This window comes from Bufo bufo, chromosome 6 (assembly GCF_905171765.1).
Source record: "Bufo bufo chromosome 6, aBufBuf1.1, whole genome shotgun sequence".
Lineage (NCBI taxonomy): Eukaryota > Metazoa > Chordata > Amphibia > Anura > Bufonidae > Bufo > Bufo bufo.
This window is the reverse complement of record NC_053394.1, coordinates 189,167,922-189,194,112: the sequence shown is the minus strand read 5'-3', so window position 1 is coordinate 189,194,112 and position 26,191 is coordinate 189,167,922. Positions and strand designations below refer to the sequence as shown.

The 26,191-nt window shown below is 45.5% G+C and overlaps 1 protein-coding gene across 1 annotated transcript in view; it reads left to right on the top strand.

Moving 5' to 3' along the window:
- The window catches only part of LOC121003272 (oxysterol-binding protein 1-like), a 362,083-nt gene that overhangs the window by 114,620 nt on the left and 221,272 nt on the right, over positions 1–26,191 (top strand). Inside the window, 1 exon segment of the mRNA XM_040434977.1 lies at positions 12,038–12,230. Within this exon segment, the coding sequence (XP_040290911.1) occupies positions 12,038–12,230 (193 nt within the window).

Here is a 26,191-nt window from a genome sequence, read left to right as displayed (position 1 = left end):
TTTTATTTTTTGTCACAAGTTAGCGGAAAATTATGATTTTTTTTTTTATTTTTATTTTTTTTTCTCCTTACAAAGTCTCATATACCACTAAATTGTGACAAAAAATAAAAACTTCCATGAACTCACTATGCCCATCACGAAATACCTTGGGGTGTCTTCTTTCCAAAATGGGGTCACTTGTGGGGTAGTTATACTGCCCTGGCATTTTAGGGGCCCTAATGCGTGAGAAGTAGTTTGAAATCCAAAATGTGTAAAAAATGCCCTGTGAAATCCTAAAGGTGCTCTTTGGAATGTGGGCCCCTTTGCCCACCTAGGCTGCAAAAAAAGTGTCACACATGTGCTATCGCCGTACTCAGAAGTTGGGCAATGTGTTTTGGGGTGTCATTTTACATATACCCACGCTGGGTGAGAGAAATATCTCTCTAAAATGACAACTTTGTATAAAAAAAAATGGGAAAAGTTGTCTTTGACCGAGATATTTATCTCACCCAGCATGGGTATATGTAAAATGACACCCCAAAACATATTGCCCAACTTCTCCTGAGTACGGTGATACCACATGTGTGACACTTTTTTGCAGCCTAGATGCGCAAAGGGGCCCAAATTCCTTTTAGGAGGGCATTTTTAGACATTTGGATCCCAGACTTCTCACGCTTTAGGGCCCCTAAAATGCCAGGGCAGTATAAATTCCCCACATGTGACCCCATTTTGGAAAGAAGACACCCCAAGGTATTCCATGAGGGGCATGGCGAGTTCATAGAAGATTTTTTTTTTTTGCACAAGTTAGTGGAAATTGATTTTTTTTTTGTTGTTTTTTTCTCACAAAGTCTCCCTTTCTGCTAACTTGGGACAAAAATTTCAATCTTTCATGGACTCAATATGCCCCTCAGCGAATACCTTGGGGTGTCTTCTTTCCAAAATGGGGTCATTTGTTTGGTGTTTGTACTGCCCTGGCATTTGAGGGTCTCCGCAATCATTACATGTATGGCCAGCATTAGGAGTTTCTGCTATTCTCCTTATATTGAGCATACGGGGAATGATATATTTTTTTTTCGTTCAGCCTTTGGGCTGAAAGAAAAAATGAACGTCACAGATTTATTCATTCGCATTAAACAATGTGGATGAAAAAATCTCTGCCAAAAAAAAAAGAGGGGCGTCTGCCAGGACATAGGAGCTCCGCCCAACATCCAAACCCACTCAGCCCGTATGCCCTGGCAAACACGATTTCTCCATTCACATCAATCGATGTTGGCGGGATTTTATATATATATATTTTTTTTTCATATACAAAGTGTTTGCCAAAGTATATGAACACCACCTCCCCCTCAGCTCATAAGCCTCGGCAAACGTCTCTTTTACTGCAGAGGAGAAATCTCGTCTTGCCGCGCCGCATACACAGACTTTTATGTAATCTGACAGCAGCGCAATGCTTCTGTCAGAATGCACATCAGTGCTGCAGCTGGTTGATGGGTTGGTCCAAGGTAAAAACAAAAAACCAGGCCGCAACGCAATAAATTTATTAACTTTATAATAACATTTGAACGGAACATATAAACTTTATTTAACTTTTTGAACAGAACGTTAACTTTTTTGCTTAACGGTGATTTTTTTTTTTTTTTTTTTACCTTTTTATAGGACAAACCTCTCCTTCCCCATGGGACAATGTGCAAAGCGCAAATCGCCCAAAGATGTGGCGAAGTACATTATGCACTTTGTCCCAGGTGAAAGGAGAGGTTTGCAGCAGCTGTGAGTGAAATGGCCCTAATAGCCCTGTGTGCCTGTCCTGTGAAACGCAATCCCTATGTTAAGTGTACCTGTGTGTTGTACTTCCGGAAACACTCCCCAAAGTATAGGGCAGGGTGGTCAGGGCAGTCAGGACAGAAATAGCTGGTGTCACGCCTTATTCCACTCCTGCTACAGACACAACATTTTTTTCGGGGTGGCGGTCGGTTTGAGGTACCAGCAACGACACTGGGGAAATGTCGCTCGTGTAGACGGCTCACTACACTGGTTGATGGGACCACGGAACCTCCTGGATACAGGAGGTTCTCGATGATCTCTTCCTGAAATTTGAGGAAGGATCCTGTTCTCCCAGCCTTACTGTAGAGAACAAAACTATTATATACAGCCAATTGAATTAAATATACAGACACCTTCTTATACCAGCGTCTGGTCCTGCGGGAAAGTAAATAAGGAGCCAACATCTGGTCATTGAAGTCCACCCCTCCCCTGAGCAAATTATAGTTGTGGACACAGAGGGGCTTTTGAATGACACTGGTTGCTCGTTCAATTTGGATTGTCGTGTCTGCGTGAATGGAGGAGAGCATGTAAACGTCACGCTTGTCTCTCCATTTTACCGCGAGCAGTTCTTGGTTACACAAGGCAGCCCTCTCCCCCCTTGCAAGACGGGTGGTAACGGGCCGTTGGGGGAAGCCCCGGCGACTAGGTCGCGCGGTGCCACAGCAGCCAATCTGTTCTAGGAACAAATGCCTGAAGAAGGGCATTTTGTCCACATAAAGATGGTACCCCTTGCCAAATAAGGGTGACATCAAGTCCCAGACTGTCTTCCCACTGCTCCCCAGGTAGTCAGGGCAACCGACCGGCTCCAGGGTCTGATCTTTACCCTCATAGATCCGAAATTTGTGGGTATAGCCTGTGGCACTTTCACAGAGCTTATACAATTTGACCCCATACCGGGCGCGCTTGCTTGGGATGTATTGTTTGAAGCCAAGGCGCCCGGTAAAATGTATAAGGGACTCGTCTACGCAGATGTTTTGCTCAGGGGTATACAAATCTGCAAATTTGGTGTTGAAGTGGTCTATGAGGGGCCGAATTTTGTGGAGCCGGTCAAAAGCTGGGTGGCCTCTGGGACGAGGATGCTGTTGTCGCTAAAGTGCAGGAAACGCAGGATGGTCTCAAATCGTGTCCTGGACATGGCAGCAGAGAACATGGGCATGTGATGAATTGGGTTCGTGGACCAATATGACCGCAATTCATGCTTTTTGGTTAAGCCCATGTTGAGGAGAAGGCCCAGAAAAATTTTAAATTCGGAAACTTGGACGGGTTTCCACCGGAAAGACTGGGCATAAAAGCGTTCCCGGGTTGGCGGCTATAAATTCAGTGGCATATCGGTTTGTTTCTGCCACAACTAAGTCCAAGAGCTCCGCAGTCAAGAACAGCTCCAAAAACCACAGTGCCGAACTGATCTTAGCTGTCTCAACCCGAACTCCAGACTGGGCGGTGAAAGGGGGAACTATTGGTGCGGCTGAAGTTGGGGGCTGCCAATCAGGGTTTGCCAGCACCTCAGGGAGTCTAAGGGCTCTACGGGACTGTCTGTGCGGTCGCTGCGACGGGGGAACTAATGCACGTGCCACCGTACCAGCTTCAACTGCCCTTCTGGTGCTCGCCACTTCACCATGTTGTACGGCAGTGCTGGTACTAGGTCTAGGATGGGCTGCGCTGCTGGTGTATGCCTCACCACCTAATCCGACAGCGCCAGCCCCACTCTGCTGCCCTTAAAGCGGATCCTGCGCAACCTGTGGTCTAGCAACATGAGGCCGGGTACGCCTGGTGGTATCAGGGACCTCATCCTCCTCGTCCGAACTTTGGGTCAGACTGCCACTGCTTTCTACAGGTTCATATTCTGACCCGCTGGATTCGTCAGATGAGGGTTCCCATTCCTCATCCGACTGGGTCAAAAGCCTGTAGGCCTCTTCAGAAGAATACCCCTTGTTTGCCATTTGGTCAACTAAATTTAGGGGGTATTCCCTGAGACTACCCAAGAAAAAAAGCAAGCCTGTCTTACAAATGGGAGGCTAACGAAGTACCGGAGGCCGCTGTGATTGATAAAAAATATCAAAACTGATTTTTTTTTTATCCCCGCAGCGCTTGTAAAGTGGATTGTGCAGTGATAAAAAAAAACTATTTTTGTCACTGCGGCGGGGCAGGGGCGTGGGTGAACGCACATGTGGGCGACCGATCAGGCTTGATCGGGCAAACACTGCGTTTTGCGTGGAGGGCGAACTAAGGTGACACTAATGCTATTATAGATCTGACTGTTATCAGTTCTGATCATTTACAGATACTATAACAGTACAAATGCTGATTAGCGATACGCTAATCAGCGAATCAGTGACTGCAGTGCGGTGGGCTGGGCGCTAAACTATCGCTAACTACCTAACCAAGTGGCCTAAACTATCCTAAAACTATCAGTCAATACCAGTGAAAAAAAAAAGTGACAGTTTACACTGATCACTTTTTTCCCTTTCACTAGGTGATTGACAGGGGTGATCAAGGGGTTAATTGGGATGATGGAGGGTCATCTGGGGGCTAAGTGTAGTGTTGGGTGTACTCACTGTGATGTCTGCTCCTCTGCTGGAACCAACCGACGAAAAGGACCAGCAGAGGAGCAGAGAAGCCATTTAACACATTATATTTATAAATATAATGTGTTAGATGGCTTCTGATTCGATTTTTTTTGAAAATCATCAGCCTGCCATCGACGATCATTGGCTGGCAGGTTGATGACGAAATTGTCCTTTAACTTTTGCCGGCCCGCGATGCGCGTGCCGGCTTTGCCCGAAATCTCGTGTCTTACGAGAGGACGCACCAGCGCGTCCAGGAGGAATAACAGGGCCGCCGCAAAGACGCAATCCTGCATACGGCGGTCCTGTAGTGGTTAAAGGGGTTGTCCCATCTCAGACAATGGGGGCATATCGCTAGGATATGCCCCCATTGTCTGAGATGGGAATACCCCCTAATGGTAAGTCACTAAATCTATAGATAGTCTATTATCGGATCAGAAATAATCCATCGGTATGGTTGGGATATATAAAACTAACAGGCTATTAAGTTAAAGGTAAGGGTGAGAGGGGACATAGTGGAAACAACTAAACAAAAGTTGTTCATTAAGGCCCTCTGGACCTTAAAGTATAGATCCATTGGGTTTGTATTAACGGTCTCAACAAAGGCTTTAAAAAAGTCCACTGGACCATCCCACAGTACCAGGATGCCATGTCCTCAATGTACCTCCCCCAAAAGAGAATGTGGGTGGTCCAGTGGTTTTCCTCCTCCCCAAAAACTCTCCTGTCTTCCCACCAGCCCAGGAGCAAATTTCGCACAGGTCAGTGCACATGGGCTACCCATAGCGGTGCCCCTGAGCTGATGGTAGAAATAATTATGCATCAAAATGAACCGTAGAGGGGTAAGAACAAATTTTGTTGGAATGTGGAAGGAAGTGTATACCCCTGGTTTCCAAAAATGATGAACAGCTTTAAGGCCCCATTCATGTGGTATACTGCTGTAGAGGGCCTCTACATCAATTGATGCCAACAGTGTCAATCTCTCCAGAGCTGTATGCTTGATTTTGAACAATAGGTCAGTATTATCTTATATAAGACTATAAGGAAGTAACAAAAGAACGTAAAATTTTATCCACATAGATACTGGCATTTTGGAATAGGGAGTCCACTCCTGAGACAATCAGTCTACCCTTGAGTGGGTTAATCCCCTTGTGGATCTTGGGCAATGAGTAAAAATTCAGGATCTGAGCGTTTTCTGGAGTCATAAATCTAATTTAATCTTTAAATATCAAATTGTGTTCAAATGCATTAAGGAGAATTTTTCAGCATTTCGGTAAAATTTCTGCGATCATGTCTGTTTTAGTAACTACGGATTTAGACTTCTACACGCTACCGTATCTGTTTTTGTGGTCCGCAAAACACTGATACCGTCTGTGTGCATTCCGCATTTTGCGGATTGGTAAATCCTGCACTCTGTTAGAAATTTAGTCTTGTCCACAACATGGACAAGAATAGGACGTTCTATTTTTATTTTTTTGCAGGGCTGCGGAAGGGAAATACGGATTTGGACCGCATCTTTTATGACCCCATTAAAATGAAAGGGTTTGCATCCAATTCGCAAAAAATGCGGATCAGAAGTGGACCAAAACTAGTTGTGTGCATGAGGCCTTAACCAGCATTATTTTCACTCCAGGATGGTCACTTTAACCCGTTCAGGACCCTGCCATATTTCACCTTAAGGCTCCAGTCACACGTCCGCAATGGATCCGCAAAACACGGAAAGCGGCAATGTGTGTTCTGCATTTTGCGGAACGCACATTGCCGGCACTAATAGAATATGCCTGTTCTTGTCCGCATTTGCGGACAAGAATAGGACATGTTCTATTTTTTTGCGGAACGGAAGTGTGGATCCGCAATTCCGTGTCTGGGCAGCACATCGCAAAATGCGGAACGAAATTGCGGATGTGTGAATGGAGCCTAAGGACCACTTAATACCTTAAACGCTTTTACTTATCCAGGCCATTCTGGGATTGTTTTCTCGTCACATATTGTACTTCATGACAGTTGTAAAATTGAGTCAAAAAATTTCATTTTTATTTATAAAAAATAAAAATACCAAATTTACCAAAAATGTTGAAAGTGCAAATTTCAATTTCTCAACTTTTATAATGGATAGTAATAACTCCAAAAAGAGTTATTACTTTACATTCCCCATATGTCTACTTCATGTTTGGATCATTTTGAAAATTACATTTTATTTTTTTGGGACGTTAGAAGGCTGAGAAGTTTAGAAGCAAATCTTAAAATTTTTAAGAACATTTCCAAACCCCAATTTTTTCAGGACCAGTTCAGTTATGAAGTCACTTTCTGGGACTTGCATATTAAATCCACCCATAAATCACCCCATTTTAGAAACTACACCCCTCAAGGTATTCAAAACAGATTTTACAAACTTTGTTAACCCTTTAGGTGCCCCATGAGAAATAAATGAAAATGGGAAGGAAAATTCAAAATTTCACTTTTTTTTTTTTTAGCAGATTTTATCTGTTCATCTATTTTTTCTGCAACACATCAAGGGTTAACAGCCACACAAAACTCAATCTATTACCCTGAATCAGTGCTCAAAAACTGATGTATGGGCGCACAGCATGCTTCAGAGTGGAAGGAGCACCATATGGCATTAGGAGAGCGGATTTAGCTGGAATGGTAATTGGGAGCTATGTTGCATGTGAAGACACCCTGAGGTGGCCCTACAGTGGAAACACCCAAAAATGTATCCCATTCTAGAAACTACACCCTTCAAGGAATATTTCAAGGTGTGTAGTGAGCACTTTGACCCATCGGGCGTTTCGCAGAATTGGGAAACGCTTGGCTGTGAAAATTAAAGATTAAATATTTTTACAGAAAAAGTTGCTTTACACCCACATTTTTTACTTTCACAAGGGGTAACAGGACAAAATGCACCCCACATTTTGTTCCCCATTTGCCCCGAATACGCCAACACCCCATATGTGCTCAAAAAATGATGTATGGGTGCACAGCTGGGCTCTAGAGTCAAACAACTAAATATGGATTTTGTGACCTGAATTGGCAAACATGTATTAAATAAATTCCTGAGGTCCCCAGAAATGAAAAACCAAAGTGACCCCATTTCGGAAAGAACATTCCCGTACGAACATTTTAAGTGGTGGAAAGGGTACTTTTCAGCAAACAGGTGTCTCACAGAAGACCGAAATACTTGGAAAGCATTTCAAAGCACATATTTGTGAAGAAAAAGTAATTACTAGCAGACCCCAATGTTTCCCCCTCAGGGGGTTAAAGGAAAAAATGCACACCGGGTTGTGTTCCCCATTTTCCCCCCATTCAGGAAACACCCCATATGTGCTTCTTGCCTGCTGTATGTGTACACAGCAGGCAAATAGCAAAATATGAATTTCGCTGACATGCCTGAATTGGATTTTAGGTGCCATGTCCAATTAAATAAATTTCCTGAGGTCCCCAGAAATGAAAATCCCAAGAAGTGACCCCATTTCGGAAAGAGCATCCCCATACGAACATTTTAAGTGGTGGAAAGGGCACTTTTGACCTAACAGGTGTTTTATAGAAATGAATATGTAGTGGTTGGTGAAAAGTGAATATGTAAGCTATGCAAACTAAATCAGAGGTATAAGGTTGTAAAATTACAGGGTACATCAAGGATGAAATTAATACTCCATAGATGTGTGGTAGATTCTAAAACACTCCTGCATGCACAGGCCAGGTTTTTCAGGGGTAAATGGTGTCTTTCCTTATCCCCCTTTTGGAACACACCCTGCATCTTTTTTGGGTCCTTCCCTTCCTTGCTGTCTGGGGGACTTGACCTGGAAAATGTTTCCCTGGTACAACACGGGCACCATGACTCCCTGAAGTACTGGGACCCTCCCCGGCCTGGCTTTGAAAAATTAGGCCCTTGATAACCACCTCTTGGAACTGGAGGAAAGTTCCTGTGTGGCCTGCATTTTGAAATGGCACATACGCATTGTACATTGCCCCCTTTACAATGTGTACGGCCAGCTTTTTGTACCACACTTTTGTTTTTCGTGTGGCACTGTAGGGCTTCAGAACTTGATCTGAATGATCAACCTCTCCCATGTGCTTATTGTAGTCCAGGATGCAAACTGGTTTGGGGACAGTGGTAGTGGTACCTCAGACATGAGCAGGGGTGCTGGTATTTGTGTGAATGGTGGTCAGTAAAAAGACATCCCTCTTGTCCTTGTACTTAACGGCCAGCATGTTCTCATGGAGGAAAGCCCTGCTTTCACCCATTCTCAGTGGTTGCCCTACCAGGGATCTAGGGAGCCCTCTCTGTTTTTTGCGCACTGTGCCGCAAGCGACAGTACCTCTGGCAGTTAGGGACCTGAATAGGGGTATGCTGGTATAATAGTTATCCACATAGAGGTGGTAACCCTTATCCATCAGTGGGTGCAGAAAGTCCCACACAATCTTTCCACTAACTCCTAGGATGGGGAGGGCATTCTGGGGGTTCTATGCGGGAATCTTTCCCTTCAGAACTTGTAGGTGTACCCGGAGCTACTCTCACAAAGTTTGTAAATTTTTATGCCATACCTTGCCCGTTTGCTAGGCAGGTACTGGCGGAATTTTTATCAGCAAACTTGGTGTTAAAGTGGTCAAGGGTGGACCTAACCTTGAACAGACGGTCAAATGTCGGGTCATTTTGGGGTGTGCACTGTGTATTGTCGTTGTAGGAATTTCTGTTATGAAGGGGGCACACTGGGCATTTGCTATTATGAAGGGGGCACACTGGGAATTTGCTATTATGAAGGGGGCACACTGGGCATTTGCTATTATGAAGGGGGCACACTGGGCATTTGCTATTATGAAGGGGGCACACTGGGCATTGCTACCATGAAGGGGGCATAGATAAAGCATTACTTTTGTTATGGGGGCACAGATAGGGCATTACTCCTGTTATGGGGGCACAGATAGGGCATTACTCCTGTTATGGGGGCACAGATAGGGCATTACTCCTGTTATGGGGGCACAGATAGGGCATTACTCCTGTGAAGTTTGTACAATTTTTTAAAGTATTGTAGGGTGGGTGGGGGGTCCAGACCCGTCATCATCGGGGTCTGGACCCGACTGCAGTTCGTCGTCGTAACCGACTTGAGTGGGCAAATGCTCACATTCGATGGTGATTGGCGTTCTGTTCACGGATAAGTCCCGGTTTTCACTGTTCCGGGGCGGATTGCAGACATCATGTGTGGCGTCGTGTGGGTGAGCGGTTTGCTGACGTCAACGTGGATCAAGTGGACCATGGTGGTGGTGGGGTTATGGTATGGGCAGGCGTATATTAATGACAACGAACACACGTGCATTTTATTGATGGCATTTCGAATGCACATAGATTCCGTGACGAGATCCGAAGGCCCATTGTTGTGCCATTCATCCACGACCATCACCTCGTGTTGCAGCATGATAATGCACGGCCCCATTATTGCAAGGATCTGTACACAGTTCCTGGAAGCTGAAAACATCCCAATTCTTTCATGGCCAGCATGCTCACCGGACTTGTCTCCCATTGAGCATGTTTGGGATGCTCTGGATCGGCATATACGTGTTCCAGTTCCTGCCCATATTCTGCAACTTCGCACAGCTATTGAAGAGGAGTGGACCAACATTCCACAGACCACAATCAACAACCTGATCAACTCTAAGTGACGGAGATGTGTTGCACTGCGTGAGGCAAATGGTGGCCACACCAGATACTGACTGGCTTTCTGACCCCCCCCCCACCTGTGAGGTGTGATGGATTATCTCGGCAAAGGAGAAGTGCTCACTAACACAGATTTAGGCAGATTTGTGAACAATTTTTCAGAGTAATGGGTCTTTTGTGTATGTAGAAATTTTCAGATCTTTGAGTTCAGCTCATGTAAAATGGGAGCAGAACTGAAAGTGTTGCGTTTATATTTTTGTTCAGTGTATATTACGCTGTGTTTTTTCCATACAAAATACAAGCGGAAGAAACGCAAGTAAGCGCATTGTGTGCAGGCACCCTTAAGGCTCATGCATACGAGTGTAATGGCTCTGTGCCCGTGCTGCTGACCACATACAGTGGTCCGCAGTGCACAGGCACTTGCTGTGTTTGCGGATGCGGTGCCATTGACTTGAATGGGTCCTCAATCTGCAACATACAGCAAAGATAGAACATGTTCTATCTTTTTATGGTGTAGAGGCATGGGCCCAAAAGACCACGAAAGTGCTTCATAGTGCTTCCATGGGCTTCTGATCCGTGCCTCTGCTCCCCAAGACATAGGACTTCACCTATCTTTGAGTGTATCTTGCGAATTGCTGGCCCATTCAAGTTATTGAGTCCGCAGCACCGAGTGCACACAGCCAGTGCCCGTATATTGTGGCCCGTCCGTCTACGGTCTGAGCCATTACGCTCGTGTGCATGAGCACTTAGAGTGCCGTAAGTCTGTTATAATGAACCGCTGGAGGCCTCAATCTTGCACCCATAAATATAGGCACGAGAAAGCCCCTGTATTAGGGTACTTTCAAACTAGCGTTTTTCTTTTCCGGCGCGGAGTTCCGTCCTAGGGGCTCAAATCCGGAAAAAAACTGATCAGTTTTATACTAATGCATTCTGAATGGAGAGCAATCCGTTCAGGATGCATCAGGATGTCTTCAGTTCAGTCTTTTTGACTGATCAGGCTTTTCAGAAAACCGTAGCTTGTTGTATTTTTACCTCCGGCCAAATATCCTGAACACTTTGACTGAACGCCGGATCCGGTCTTATTCCCATTGACTTGCATATAGCCGGATCCGGCGCCGTGTGTTCAGTCAAACCGGATCCGGCTTTTGCATGTTAAACCCGAAAAATGTGAAAAAAAAAGTTAGTCCATAAATGGCGGATCCGTTTTTTCTAATGCATTTTTTCATTGTGATAAAAATCCTGATCAGGATTCAAATGTAATCAGTTTTGACACGTTTTTCCGGATCCGGCGGGCAGTTCCGGTGTCGGAATTGAACGCCGGATTCAAACAACGCTAGTGTGAAAGTAGCCTTACACATGTCTGAAAAGTGGCCCTACAGTTTTTTTTTACATTTTGTAAAACTAATTGGATGTGACACTGGTAAATGTCTTAGTCACAGTGTTAGTAAGCTGCCTCATTAGTCACAGAAGAGTGATTATAACGGCAAATTCTCACCTTCTCTTTTTCTGGAAAAACACCCCATCCCCCATATGAGACATACCGACGGCAAGTATGCTTCTGAATGATGTTGGGGACAGCTAACACGCACAGAAATCCATGTTATCCCTGCCCTTGGGGGTCATGTACAGTTATACAGGGAGAGAGGAGCTGTTTTATACAGGTATATCTCATGCTGCATAGCATGATAGCTGCTATAAACTAGAGATACAGCCCTTAGAGATTGGGACAGGAGAAAGCTGCAAATTCTATAGAGTGTATTTCAGGCTGAATTATGGTTAATGGTCTGAAACTTGTTTTAAAACTTAGAATGTCGGCTTTAAAACAATTCCTGACTGGCATCTCTAGCTGCTATATAGCTTGCTATATGGCCACAGACTGTATGATAGAAGTTCTTGACCACTTAATTGCCATCCTTCTAGGAAGCATGAGATACCTTTTTGGCACGGAAAGGTTTAAATATCAGGCTCAATAAGAATGTTTTGATTTCTAACTCTTAATTTATTGTCTTTTCCCTCTTTTTAGGCATGTCGAGATTTCATGTCTCTTGCAGAGAGTCACAGTAAGCGCTGGCAGAGAGCTTTGCAATATGAGCGAGATCAGAGATTACGTTTGGAAGAGACACTGGAACAGTTGGCAAAGCAGCACAACTACTTGGAGCGGGCTTTCCGTGGTGCCACTGTGCTGCCCGCAGAGACTCCTGCTGGGGTACCTAAAGGTGAGCTTCTATGGGCTTATTAAAGACTAGGCAGGATCCAGGTGCAAATTAAGGGCCTTCTAAATGCAGTATGGTAGCACAGTGCTTATGACTTGTTATCCAGCACTCATATCTCAGCTTCAGTTTCAACCAAGGTCACACCTTCTTAACACTATCACAGTTCACATACAGTATTCAAATGTACAAACATGTTAAATGCAAGATCAGCACCATATCTCTGAAGACACAGTACATTAAACTTTTACAGTAGGTATACTAAAAATAATCAAAACGACATAGAGGTCTAGACATAATATGTATGTAGTTGTGCCACAGAAAAAACTTTAAATGTAAGGGTGATGCGCTTGTCTGCTCCTGCATAGTACCCATTTTCTCCCTCTCTCCCTGTATTACATTGGTTAGGGGAGGGGCTTATCGGTACTGGCTTATATCTGGGGAGGATTATGATTATCCTCCTGGCATGTGGGTCGAGTAACTGTAGCACACCAGACAATCACAGCAGAAGAGAGGCATATAAAATACTGAGAGCCTCTCTGCATGCCACAATTTAATTTGGTCACGGCGCCCCTTTGCTTGTCAGATGCCAGGCCATCAGTGAATGCTTTACTTTTTTTTATAAAACATTTTCATTCACTTTTCTATTCCCCCCCCCCCCCCCCCCCCCCCCAGATCTGCGCCAATTGATTTGTGTGTAAGCTGTGACAGGCAAGTGCTGATCGGTGCCTGTGTCAATGATCAGTATCTGTGCTCAGTTTTGGGTGCAGTGGCTTGTTTTTCTTCATCCGTGCTCCTCTTTTGCCACTTTTTTTCCTGCATACATGCTGCAGGTAGTATTTTTATTTATTTTATTTTTTTTGGTTTTTTTTCTTCGTTCTGTTGTAAAAAATTTTACTTCACCTCTTGCGTGCACACAGACAACCATTGCTTGTGTGTGTCTTTCACCCACTAAGCATTCATCAGTGATGTACATCTCCCAATGTTTTTTCTTTTTTTACTGTAGGAAAGACAACTTTTTTTGCTACCAAATTTGTCTTAATATTTTTTCTTTTTCTTTTTTTTTACATTGTGTAAAAACATTCCATACACATGCCTGTGAATAAATAAATATGTTGAATGGTACAGATTTATGCACCCCTTTATAAAAAACTATTCAGCTGAGGCATACACCATTATTACTGATAAAAATATGGCCAGTGAGAGAGAAGAGGGACAATTCAAGAAGGCACCCCAGAACAGCAGCTAAGACAGAGCCCCAGAATGATCCCATATGGACCGCTCCTCCCGAGTATCAGCCTCAAATTCTGAAGTTTGTGGGCATCTCATGAATCCATGTTGACACTGCGGGCTTCAAATCCTTTTTCTCTGAAGATTTTGAAATTTAATGGTGGCCCAGACTAATTTATATTCCGATGTATTTATTTCACAAAATCATGCATCATCATCCTACATCAATTTCTCAAACCTTGATTGTTGACCCCCAGTAGATGCAGCAGAGATGTTAAAATGATATATTGGGGGTCTGTGCTTCTTATAGGTCTTGTAAAAAAAAAACAAAAAAAACTGTAGAGTGGTTTACAGTTGTTTGAGAGCAGCACCTATATAAGCCGACTAAAAACGTTTGTGAGCATTTGCGTGTTTGATTTCAAGTGTGTTTGTATTAAGTGTGAGATTTTAGATTAAGGGACTATCTGTGAGAGCGTGCTAAATCATTTGTGTGCATTGCTGATTGACTTTATTGTACTTTATAGCAAGTCAGAGTAGTGTAGTTTAGCTTATACACTTTAAAGGATAACTGTCATATATTTTTATTTTATTTTATTTTCTGCTAAAGTGTAGGGCAAGTGATGGGTAACAATTTTGCGATAGACTTTATTTAGCCAAAACGTTTCTTTTTGGTAGAAAACTGGGACTGAAATGGCCCTTAGCAGCACTCTTCAAAAGAGCGTTGCTAAGGGCCATCCGTCTCCGATTAGAAAAGACAGACTGTGCCGCCAGACGCTATGCTTCTGCCTCCCGTGCTTCCCTGGGAGACAGAAGGCTGGTCACAGGAGTCTTAGGAGTAAAAATTACATTTATATTCCTCCTTTCTATGCAATCTAATGCTCCGTTATATTCACTGACCTGCGATCCTGTGATGATAATTCATGAATCAGCCGCCGGAAGTAGAAGCACTGTGCGCAGTGAGCCGGCAGCTGCTTTGTGAAATATTATCACAGGGATCGGAGGTCAGTGAATATAACGGAGCATTAGATTGCATAGAAAGGGGGAATATAAAAGTCATTTTAACTCCTGTGCCCAGCCTTCTGTCTCCCAGAGAAGCACAGCGTCTGGCTGCACAGCCCGTCTTTTCTAATCGGAGACGGATGGCCCTTAGCAGCGCTCTTTTGTAGAGTGCTGCTAAGGGCCATTTCAGCCCCAGTTTTCTACTGGAAAATGTTAAGAGGGAGGGAGCTCCCTCCCTCTCCCATCGGGGGGCTGCTGTGCCTTTTCAGCCCCCTCCCTCCCCATCACCCACTGCTCTGCTGTGGCAGCGAGTGATGGTTACCATGGCAACCGGACGCCTTCACAAGCGTCCAGCTGTCCATGGTACTGATCAGAGGCTGTCCATGGTGCTGATTAGACTTCTGCTAAAGGCAGAAGTGTAATCAGACTTTGTAAAGTGAAAATACAGTACAGTACACTATATAGTGTACTGTATTATACAGACATCAGACTCACTGGATCTTCAAGAACCAAGTGGGTCTGGGTCAAAAAAATGTAAAAAAAAGTGAAAATCAAAGCATTTTTTTTTATCACTGATTAAAAATGAAAAAAAAAAACATGATTCCCTACACGTTTGATATCACCGCATCCGTAACGACCTGATCTGTAAAACGGTCATGTTACTTTACCTGCACGGTGAACGCCATAAAAAACTATGATGAAATTGAAATTTTGCCCACCTTACTTCCCAAAAAAGGTAATAAAAGTGATCAAAAAAGTCGTATGTATGCCAAAATAGTACCAATCAAACCGTCACCTCATCCAGCAAGTAATGAGACCCTACCTAAGATAATCGCCCAAAAACTGAAAAAACTATGGCTCTTAGAATATGGAGACACTAAAACATGATTTTTTTTGTTTCAAAAATGAAATAATTGTGTAAAACTTACATAAATAAAAAAAAAGTATACATATTAGGTATCGCCGCGTCCGTAATAACCTGCTCTATAAAAATATCACATGACCTAACCCCTCAGGTAAAGACCGTAAAAAATTAAATAAAAAAATTAACTGTGTAAAAAAAGCAATTTTCACCTTACATCACAAAAAGTGTAATAGCAAGCGATCAAAAAGTCATACGCACCCCAAAATAGTGCTAATCAAACCGTCATCTCATCCCGCAAAAATCATACCCTACCCAAGATATTTGCCCAAAAACTGAAAAAACTGGCTCTCAGACTATGGAGACACTAAAACATGATGATATTTTTTTTTTCAATAATGAAATCATTGTGTAAAACTTACATAAATAAAAAAACTGTATACATATTAGGTATCGCCGCGTCCGTGACTACCTGCTCTATAAAAATATTACATGATCTAACCTGTCAGATGAATGTTGAAAATAACAAAAAATAAAAACGGTGCCAAAACAGCTATTTCTTGTTACCTTCCCTCACAAAAAGTGTAATATAGAGCAACCAAAAATCATATGTACCCTAAACTAGTACCAACAATACTGCCACCCGATCTCGTAGTTTCTAAAATGGGGTCACTTTTTTGGAGTTTCTACTCTAGGGGTGCATCAAGGGGGCTTCAAATGGGACATGGTGTAAAAAAAACGGTCCAGCAAAATCTGTCTTCCAAAACCGTATGCCATTCCTTTCCTTCTGCACCCTGCCGTGTGCCCGTACAGCGGTTTACGACCACATATGGGGTGTTTCTGTAAACTACAGAATCAGAGCCATAAATATTGAGTTTTGTTTGGCTGTTAACCCTTGCTTTGTAACTGGAAAAAAATTATTAAAATGGAAAATCTGCCAAAAAAGTGAAATTTTGAAATTGTATCTCTATTTTCCATTGAATCTTGTGGAACACCTAAAGGGTTAACAAAGTTTGTAAAATCAGTTTTGAATACCTTGAGGGGTGTAGTTTCTTAGATGGGGTCACTTTTATGGAGTTTCTACTCTAGGGGGTGCATCAGGGGGGCTTCAAATGGGACATGGTGTCCAGAAAACCAGTCCAGCAAAATCTGCCTTCCAAAAACCATATGGCGCACGTTTCCCTCTACGCCCTACTGTGTGCCCGTACAGTAGTTTACGGCCACATATGGGGTGTTTCTGCAAACTACAGCATTGGGGCAATAAATATAGCATTTTGTTTGGCTGTTAACCCTTGCTTTGTTACTGGAAAAATTTATTAAAATGGAAAATTTGCCAAAAAATCTAAATTCTGAAATTGTTTCACCATTTGCCATTAACTCTTGTGGAACACCTAAAGGGTTAATGACGTTTGTAAAATCAGTTTTGAATACCTTGAGAGGTGTAGTTTCTAGAATGGGGTCATTTTTGGGTGGTTTCTATTATGTAAGCCTCACAAAGTGACTTCAGACCTGAACTGATCCCTAAAAATTTGGTTTTTGAAAATTTCTGAAAAATTTCAAGATTTGCTCCTAAACTTCTAAGCCTTGTAACATCCCCCAAAAATAAAATATCATTTCCAAATTGATCCAAACATGAAGTAGACATATGGGGAATGTAAAGTAATAACTATTTTTGTAGGTATTACTATGTATTATAGTAGAGAAATTGAAACTTGGAAATCTGCAATTTTTTTTTTACACATTTTTGGAAATTTTTTTTTTTTTTTTAAATAAAAAATGATTTTTTTTTACTTCATTTTACCAGTGTCATGAAGTACAATATGTGACGAAAAAACTGATCCGTCTGCATAAAAGCTTTTTCAGAGCTGAGTTTTCACTTTGTGAAAACTTAGATCCGACAGTATATTCTAACACAGAGGCGTTCCCATAGTGATGGGGACGCTTCAAGTTAGAATATACTAAGAACTGTGTACATGACTGCCCCCTGCTGCCTGGCAGCACCCGATCTCTTACAGGGAGCTGTGATCTGCACAATTAACCCCTCAGGTGCCGCACCTGAGGGGTTAATTGTGCGGATCATAGCCCCCTGTAAGAGATCAGGTGCTGCCAGGCAGCAGGGGGCTTACCCCCCTCCCTCCCCAGTTTTAAATTCATTGGTGGCCAGTGCGGCCTCCCCTGTATTAAATGCATTGGTGGCCAGTGCGGCCACCCCTCTTCCCCCCCCATCATTGGTGGCAGCGGAGAGTTCCGATCGGAGTCCCAGTTTAATCGCAGGGGCTCCGATCAGTAACCATGGCAACCAGGACGCTACTGCAGTCCTGGCTGCCATGGTTACTTAGCAATTTTAGAAGCATTATACTTACCTGCGATGTCTGTGACCGGCCGGGCGCTCCTCCTACTGGTAAGTGACAGGTCTGTGCTATAAGCAATGCGCCGCACAGACCTTTCACTTACCAGTAGGAAGAGCGATTAAACTATTGTGTTCCTCCTGCTGTTATGGTGACGCCTGTATTCAAATCTGGCAGGCATGCCACAGCGAGACTCTGGGGCTGCGATTCAGCACTTCTAAGTGTATTCAGTGCTGTCCATGTGTAGCGATTGTCTCTGCTATGTACACAGTGCTTCGGTGTTCAGAATTAACCCTGTCAGGACTACCTACTAGACTTTTAACCCCTACTGATTGTCTATTTTGTACTGGGCAATCCTTGACCTCAATTACTACCACTTCTACCGCTTCTAAGTGTATACATTGCTGTCCATGTGTAGCATGGTATATGATTTTGTCACTGTGTGGATAGAGAGGAGGAATATATTATTGGTTTTAATCACAGGTGGGTGGATGGGTATATATGTCTGTTACTATTCACTCTGTATGTTGCTTGAGAAAAACCTTTACAGTCGAAACGTCGCATTTTTTTTTTGCTGGTGAAATAAATTCCACTGAATTGAAGACAGGAGAGTGCTGCGGTTTCTTCTATATGACGCATCCAAGGGGGAACTTCTGACTGGCTCCCAACACGGCTGGCACCACCACAAGATAAGACTTTAATTTTTCGTTGTGCTGCTATACGCATTTATTCCTATGATTTGCACAGGTGAGTAGTTAGGTGTGTGTGGTTGTCTAATTAAGAGAAGTTAAATAGCCAGTGTTCAGGCCAGCTCAGTCCTTTCAATCCAGGGGGGAAAAAAACAACTGAAGTCTGGTTTGAAGTTGTCTGGGAGCAGCATCTATTATAAGCAGACTTAAAATGCGAGCTTGATTTCAAGTGTGTATTTATATTAAAGAGGACCTTTCACGCTTTTGTTTCATTCTAGATAAATACCTTTACTTGCGGGGTACCCCTCGCTGATGCTGCCACCCTGAATGTTTTTTTTTTTTTTTAAATATCGCCCCGTTGTGCCCCCTGTAGTTTTCCCGCTCAGTATGTTAATACTGAGCATCGGTACAGGGAGGAGGAGACACCAGGGTTTCTCAATGGGCGTCTCCATCTCCCTGGCTGTGCCGCGATAAAGGTGAGCTTTTTATTGTCCCTGGCTGTGACACTCTCCGCTGTGACTGGATTGCGGCACAGCCAGGGAGAAGAAGACGCCCATTAATAAACCCTGGTGTCTCCTCCTCCTTGTACCGATGCTCAGTATTGACATGAGCGGGAAAACTACAGGGGTCCACAGCGGGGCATAGGACCTGCTGCGCTCCCCGTGTCTCTCCATCCGGGAGTGCATGCGGGTCCTGGGTCTTATGGTAGCCTCTTTCGAGGCCGTACCATATGCCCAGTTTCACACTCGTTCGCTGCAACGGGAGATCCTTTCTCTCTGGGACAAGACCTCTCGTGGCCTGGACGCTCGCATCCGCCTGTCTCAGCGGGTTCGGACAGCTCTCCCTTGGTCGCTGTCCCCTATGAACCTGACGTCGGGAAGGTCTTTCCTCCCGTTCTCCTGGACGATCGTCACCACCGATGCCAGCCTCCTGGGTCGGGGCGGCGTTCTCCATTACCGCACGGTTCAGGGTGTTTGGTCGGCGGCGGAATCTCGCCTCCCGATCAACATCCTGTAACTGAGAGCGATTTTCCACTCCCTCTCCCATTGGACTCCTCTCCTTGCCGGCCGCCCGGTGAGGATTCAGTCGGACAATGCCACGGCTGTGGCTTACATCAACCATCAAGGCGGGACCCGCAGCCGGGGAGGTGATGCAGGAGGTGAGGAGAATCCGGTGTTGTCAGCAGTATACATTCTGGGAGTCGACAATTGGACAGCAGACTTTCTAAGCCGCAACAAGGTGGATCCAGGTGAGTGGTCTCTGCATCTGGATGTATTCAAAGAAGTCTGCCGCCGGTGGGGCCGTCCGGATGTGGACTTGATGGCGTCCAGGCTCAACAACAAGCTTCCGGTTTTCCTGGCTCGCGCTCGGGATCCGATGGCGTACGGGGTGGACGCCTGGTGTCTCCGTGGCAGGACTTCAGCCTCCTCTATGTCTTCCCTACACTTCCTCTGCTGCTGAAGGTTCTACGCAAGATCGAGGCGGAAGGGATTCCGACCGTTCTCATCGCCCCGGATTGGCCTCGCCGCGCATGGTTCTCTGACGACGCTCGGATGCTGGCGGACGCCCCATGGCCTCTTCCCGACAGAGAAGATCTACTGTCTCAGGGCCCGCTCTTCCACCAGAATTTACGGTCGCTTCGTTTAACGGCGTGGCTGTTGAAACCGCCATCCTGAAGAAGAGGGGGTTCTCGGATTCTGTAGTTACAACCATGATCAGAGCGAGGAAGTCTGCTTCCTCCCGGATTTACTATCGTACCTGGAAGGCCTTCCTTGCCTTTTGTGAGAACTCTGGTTTCCCTCCCTTTCGTTTTTTCCATCCCGATGGTGCTCTCGTTTCTTCAGTCCGGCCTCGAGATGGGACTGTTGCTGAGCTCCCTGAAGGGTCAAGTTTCGGCTCTTGCCGTCTTTTTTCAGAGGTCCCTTGCTCTCCTGGGTCCTGTGAGGACTTTCCTGCAGGGGGTGGCGCATTCGGTCCCTCCGTATGTCCCCCCTTTACCTCCTTGGGATCTCAACTTGGTCCTGCGCGCCCTCCAGACGGCCCCCTTCGAGCCTCTGAGGGAGGTCTCCCTGACCATTCTCACCTGGAAAGTGGTCTTCCTTGTGGCCATATCTTCCATCAGGCGGGTATCGGAGCTGGCCGCACTTTCCTGCCAGGAGCCTTTTCTGGTTTTTCACCAGGATAAGGTGGTGCTCCGTCCAGTTCCCTCCTTTTTTGCCCAAAGTGGTCTCCCCCTTCCACCTTAACGAGGATCTTGTCCTGCCCTCCTTTTGTCCTTCTCCGGCTAACCCCAAGGAACGCGCTCTCCATTCCCTGGATGTTGTCCGTGCCTTGAAGGTGTATCTGACGGCTACCGCCTCCGTCCGCTGTTCAGACTCCCTCTTTGTGATTCCCGAGGGACCTCGTAAGGGCCTGGCGGCCTCCAAGGTCACTGTGGCGCGATGGATCCGCTCGACTATCGCTCGACCCCCGGCTCGGATTACCGCTCACTCCACTAGGGCGGTGGGAGCTTTCTGGGCTAGGCGCAATCGTGCCTCTGCGTCTCAGCTGTGTAAGGCGGCCACCTGGTCGTCCTTACATACCTTTACGAAGTTTTATCAGTTGCATTCGCTGGCTTCGGCTGATGCTGCCTTTGGCCGCAGGGTTTTGCAGGCTGTGGTTCCTGTTTGACCGTTGGACGTTCCTCCTGGCGGTGCTGATGTTTTTTCCCACCCCATGGACTGCTTTGGGATGTCCCCTGGTCTGTGTCCCCCAATGGAATGTACCAGAAAAGGAGATTTTTTTTTTTGTGAAACTCGCCTGTAAAATCTTTTCCTCGTCTTTTCCATTGGGGGACACAGCTCCCACCAGGGAGTTCAGTTCTGTTTGTGGTTGGGCCTCATGGTTGTTGGTCCGATGACTTCCATTATTTTTTCTTTTCTCCTTCTCCTACTGCTTTTGCAATGCCTGACTTCCTCCTGGTGGAGCTCTGGGGGTATAGCCCGAAGAGGAGGAGCTCTTTTGTATTTGCATAGTGTCCCTCCTAGTAATACCTCTAAGCTATACCCATGGTCTGTGTCCCCCAATGGAAAAGACAAGAAAAAGATTTTACAGGTGAGTTTCACAAAAAAATCTCCTTTTTTATTTATTTCACTTTAATACAATAATTGCATTTTTGAAAAAAAAACAAAAAATTATGTTTTAGTGTCCATGTTCTGGAGAGCTATTTTTTTTTTTTTTTTGGGCGATTTTGTTATGTAGAGGCTTTTTTTTTTTTTTTTTGCAAGATGAGGTGACGGTTTTATTGGTACAATTTTGGGGGGCATATGCCTTTTATGATCGTTTGGTGTTGCACTTTTTGTGATGTAAGGTGACAATGTTTTTTGGGGTTTTTTTTAAACAGTTTTTATTTTTTTTTAAATTACGGTGTTTATCAGACTGGGTGGATCATGTGATATATTTATAAAGCCGGTCGTTGCTGATGCAGCGATACCTAATGTGTGTGTTCTATTCTTTTTTTATATAAAAGCAGGGGGAAAAGGGTTTTTTTTTTTCCTCTTTTTTTTTTACTTGAAACTTTATTTTTATTTATTTTATTTTTTTAATTAACCCTATTTTTTACTTTTTTTCTTTTCAAAACTTTTTTTCTGTCCCACTCTGGGACTTTACTTTTGGTGGTCTGATCCCCTCTGCAATGCATTACAATACATCTGTATTGTAATGCACTGCCTGTTAGTGTATTACTCAGTGTATTACTCAGTGTTAGTGTATTACACTAAACGGTTGCCTAGGAGACCCAGCCTGGGGCTGCATCTCCTCGGCACCCGTAGAAGGCAGGTCCCGATGCCATACAAGGCATTGGGCAGCCTCTCCATTGCATCGGGCTGCCTTTTCACCCATTGGGTGCCCGCCACAGCAGTGTGATGGGCTCCCTCACCTGCTGCAAATCCCTTCCCGCGGCATAGAAGGGGTTAATCCGCCGGCATCGGCTTGTACAGCGATGCCGGTGGATACAGCAGGGGCTGGCTATCAGGAACTGCCGGGCCCCTGCAGTGATTGGGTGCACACTGCTCCGGTGCCCGCCCAATCACCCTGACGTAATAGTACGTCAAAATGCGGGAACGCACCTGCCGCCATGATGTACTATTACGTCATATGTCGGGAATGGGGTTAATTGAGTACCTTTTACATGCGGTGTACCCTCCACTGATGCTGCCAGAGTTTGCAGCGCTGAGATGTTTTTTCTTGTTGGCTGTGATGCAGTCTCCAGCTATTAGACCATGCCACAGCCAGGGAGAAGGAGACTGTCACTGAGAAACGTTGGTGTTTCCTTCTCCCTGTACCGATGCTCAGAATGAACTTGTTGGTTGTCAGCACTTTGGGAGATCACAGCAGGTCAGACAGGTCTTTCAAAAAAAAGTGAAAAATTCAGGCAGTATCAGTGGAGGGTACACCCCTTGTAAAGGTACTCATTTAAACACACATACAAAAAAAAGTGAAAGGGTCCTCTTTAACACCTGGATTTATGAGCCAGTTTGTGATAAACAGGCACACCTCCCTAAATTCGGCTCTCAAGCCCCATTCTGCATACTCATAGTCTCCGCTAACCTTGTATACTGATAATTAAACCACTGTTCATTGCGGTCTTATCTTAATTATGCATCTCCTCATGTATGTTATCATGGAGAAGAAACATCTGGTCCAGCGAGTAAAATCTATTTTCTTTATTCCAAAAGTACCTTAAAAGAGGCACAAGAGCTAGATTGTCTGATGCTTTTCAACCTATAAGGTCTTAGTCATAGGCCTCATGTACACGACCGTTCCGTTTTTTTTTCCGGTCCGCAAACAGCTTATCCGCAAAAAAAGGAAGCAGCCCGTGTGCCTTCTGCAATTTGCATCAATATAAATGCCTATTCTTGTCCGCAAAGCGTGGACAAGAATAGGACATGTTATATTATTTTTTTAGCAGGGCTGCGGAATGGAGCAACGGATGCGGACAGCACACGGAGTGCTGTCCGGATCTTTTGCGGCCCCATTGAAGTGAATGGTTCCGCATCCGAGCTGCCAAAACGGCGGCTTGGATGTGGACCCAAACAACGGCCGTGTGCATGAGGCCATAGACGCATACATGCTCAGTGTGTGACTAAGACCTTGTAGGTCAAAAAGCATTGTGGTCTTGTGCATCTTTTAATGTACTTTTTGAAATAAAGAAATTTGTTTTCTCACCCATATTCATTGGGGGGGGACACAGAAACCGTGGGTATAGCTATGTCCTCTAGGAGGCGTTGACACTAGTAAAAGCTGTTAGCTCCTCCCCTGGCAGCTATACCCCCTCCCGCCTGGAGAGAGAGCTTCAGTTTTTTTCTAGTGTCAATAGGAGGTAAGACCTGAAGATTTTGAATTTTAGTTTATTTATTTTTTCTCTTCTTTTAGGTGGGAAACAGTGGACGCCTCGCCTCCCTGTTCTCCCGGGGGGAGCACGCCAGCGTTGGTCCGCCACGCTGCCTCCCCCCCCCCCCCACAAGAAGACTAGGTGGACCAGGGCAGCCTCGCTCCCCTGCATCCCGCCAGCCAAGGGGTCACCTAGGTCCGCCAAAGAGAAGACCCTCCCGCCATACCAGACTCCTGCCACTCCGGTGCCAGCTGCTGAGGAGGTGACCCTGCTGGAGACTGTGACCTTATGGGCCCACTTAGGGAGGGTGATGAGAAGAGACGGAAGATAAGGTGAGTATACGGGACTAGGTGAGTATGTTAACCAACTCCCTCCCTCCCTATTTGGCAAAGCACCGGGCTCTCTGCTTCCCCCTCCCTCCCCACGATAACTGGGCCAGACACCGGACTTAATTTATCCTAGCCCTGGACCTCTGGTGGATTCCCTCCCCTCTGTGCCGACACTACACGGGCACATAGGGGGTTAATGGCCCCTTCTCCTGCAGGCACTATTAGGCACATCGGGCGGCCAAGCGCACAGCTGTGCTCTGAATTTTTTTAAATCTCGCTACAGGAGGGGAGCAGGGGAGCTTCCCACTCCCCAGCGCCATAATCCGCCCTTCTAGGGTACGGACGCCAAGCGCGCTGCTTCGGGAGTGTAACGCCAACACTGTGTCCGGGCGCCGTTAAATTTAGGCCCCGGCTTCACTTTGGGCCTACCCCTTCCTTCTCACTAGGCCTGCGCAGCGTTGTCCACGGCCGGAGGGCGCATTCTAATGTCACATACGTCCCGGGCGGCGCACTTCCCCCTCGGCCCCGGCCGGCCTGACAGTACAGCGGCGTGCATTCTGGTCGGCCGTGTCCATAACTTAGGCCCCGGTTTCGCGGCCTACTAGGCCGCAATCTTTCATCCCCAGGTATTTTGGGGGGGCGGGGGAGGGGGGGCGGCTTCGGTCTGGCGCGAATTCTTACCGCTTTACTTCCACCCCGCCCCTGGTTTTTAAGGCAGTTGACCCTTACTGGCCAGCCATCTCTTGAGGCTGGCGCAGGATTATGCCCATCTGCAAGGCAATGGGTTTAATGCTGCTGATTTAACACCTTCCTGCCTCTAGTCACCTGAAGCTGGGCATCCCAGTAAAAAATAAAAATAAAAAAATAGTCCATAAATTATTTGGGTCCTGCCCTCATCAGGCCTCATCGCCGCAGGACCACGGACAGAGGAGGACCTCTTGGTTCCCAATCCACCCTCCGGGGTCGCTTGATTGGTATTTTCCACCTGCGTAATCCAATGGTGGACCTCCGGACCTTCCCAATCACCCTCCGCGGGGTCGCTTGGTTGATAAGCACCTCCTGCGCAATCCAATGGTGGGCCTCCGAACCTTCCCAATGACCCTCCGAGGTCGTTGGTGTGATGAAGCACTACCTGCGCAATCCACAGGTGGACCTCTGGACCTTCCAAATCGCCCTCCGGGGTCGTTTGGTTGATAAGCACTGCCTGCGCAATCCAATGGTGGATCTCCAGACTTCGCAATCTCCCTCCGGGGTCGTTTGGTTGAAAAAGCACCGCCTGCGCAATCCGGTGAGTGAACCTCAACAGGCTAACTCATCGGATTATCGCGTGATTTGTCAAAGTTTTTTTTGCAGGGGAGCATGTTTTGGGTCCCCCTGATCATTCTGAACTATAAAGTTTTGTATGGGATTTCGGGGTGACCTGAAGTCGCTAATCTGTGCCATATATGGCGCAAACCCCCAAAGACTAACTCGGCCAAAAAAGAGTCGATGTGGAAACTTCGCGCAACCCTTAGCTTAAGTTTCCGTTTTGCACAAAATCGCACGGTCGGTGACCGTTTTTCAACGTTTTTCACATTTTGTCACATTTGTCAACCAGTTGAGGAAAAAAAAAGTTTAAATTTTAGAAAATCTGAAGGTGAAGTTTCGAAGGGCCTTCGAAGACGAGCGTTTTGACACCTGACTCACTCCGTTGCCTTAAAGGGCCCCTGCGCAATATGCCAATTTAGCCGACTCAAAGCCCGCGTTTTCCAAAACCTACTTGTGTTTTAGGGCCAAGAACTCAAAAACTATATGCTACTTAGACATATGAAATTTCACACAGACACAGAAGACACAAGCTCAAACTTCCATTCCAATTTCCGTGAAATTTGGACACTAATAGGAAAATCGTAAAAAATATGCCCCACTTAAGCACTCATATCTCACCAACTGATAGTCCAGAAGATCTTAAACTTGCAAGCTCTAGTGGGCTAGGTATAACCTTCAAGCTTTGTAAAGGGTTTGACTAAGCTGCGTTTGGGTTGTGAGATATTTGGATCAGAACCAGAGCAATTTTCCCATTGACAATAATAAAAAAATCATAAAAACTAGGCCCCACTTAAGCACTCATATCTCACCAACTGATAGTCCAGAAGATCT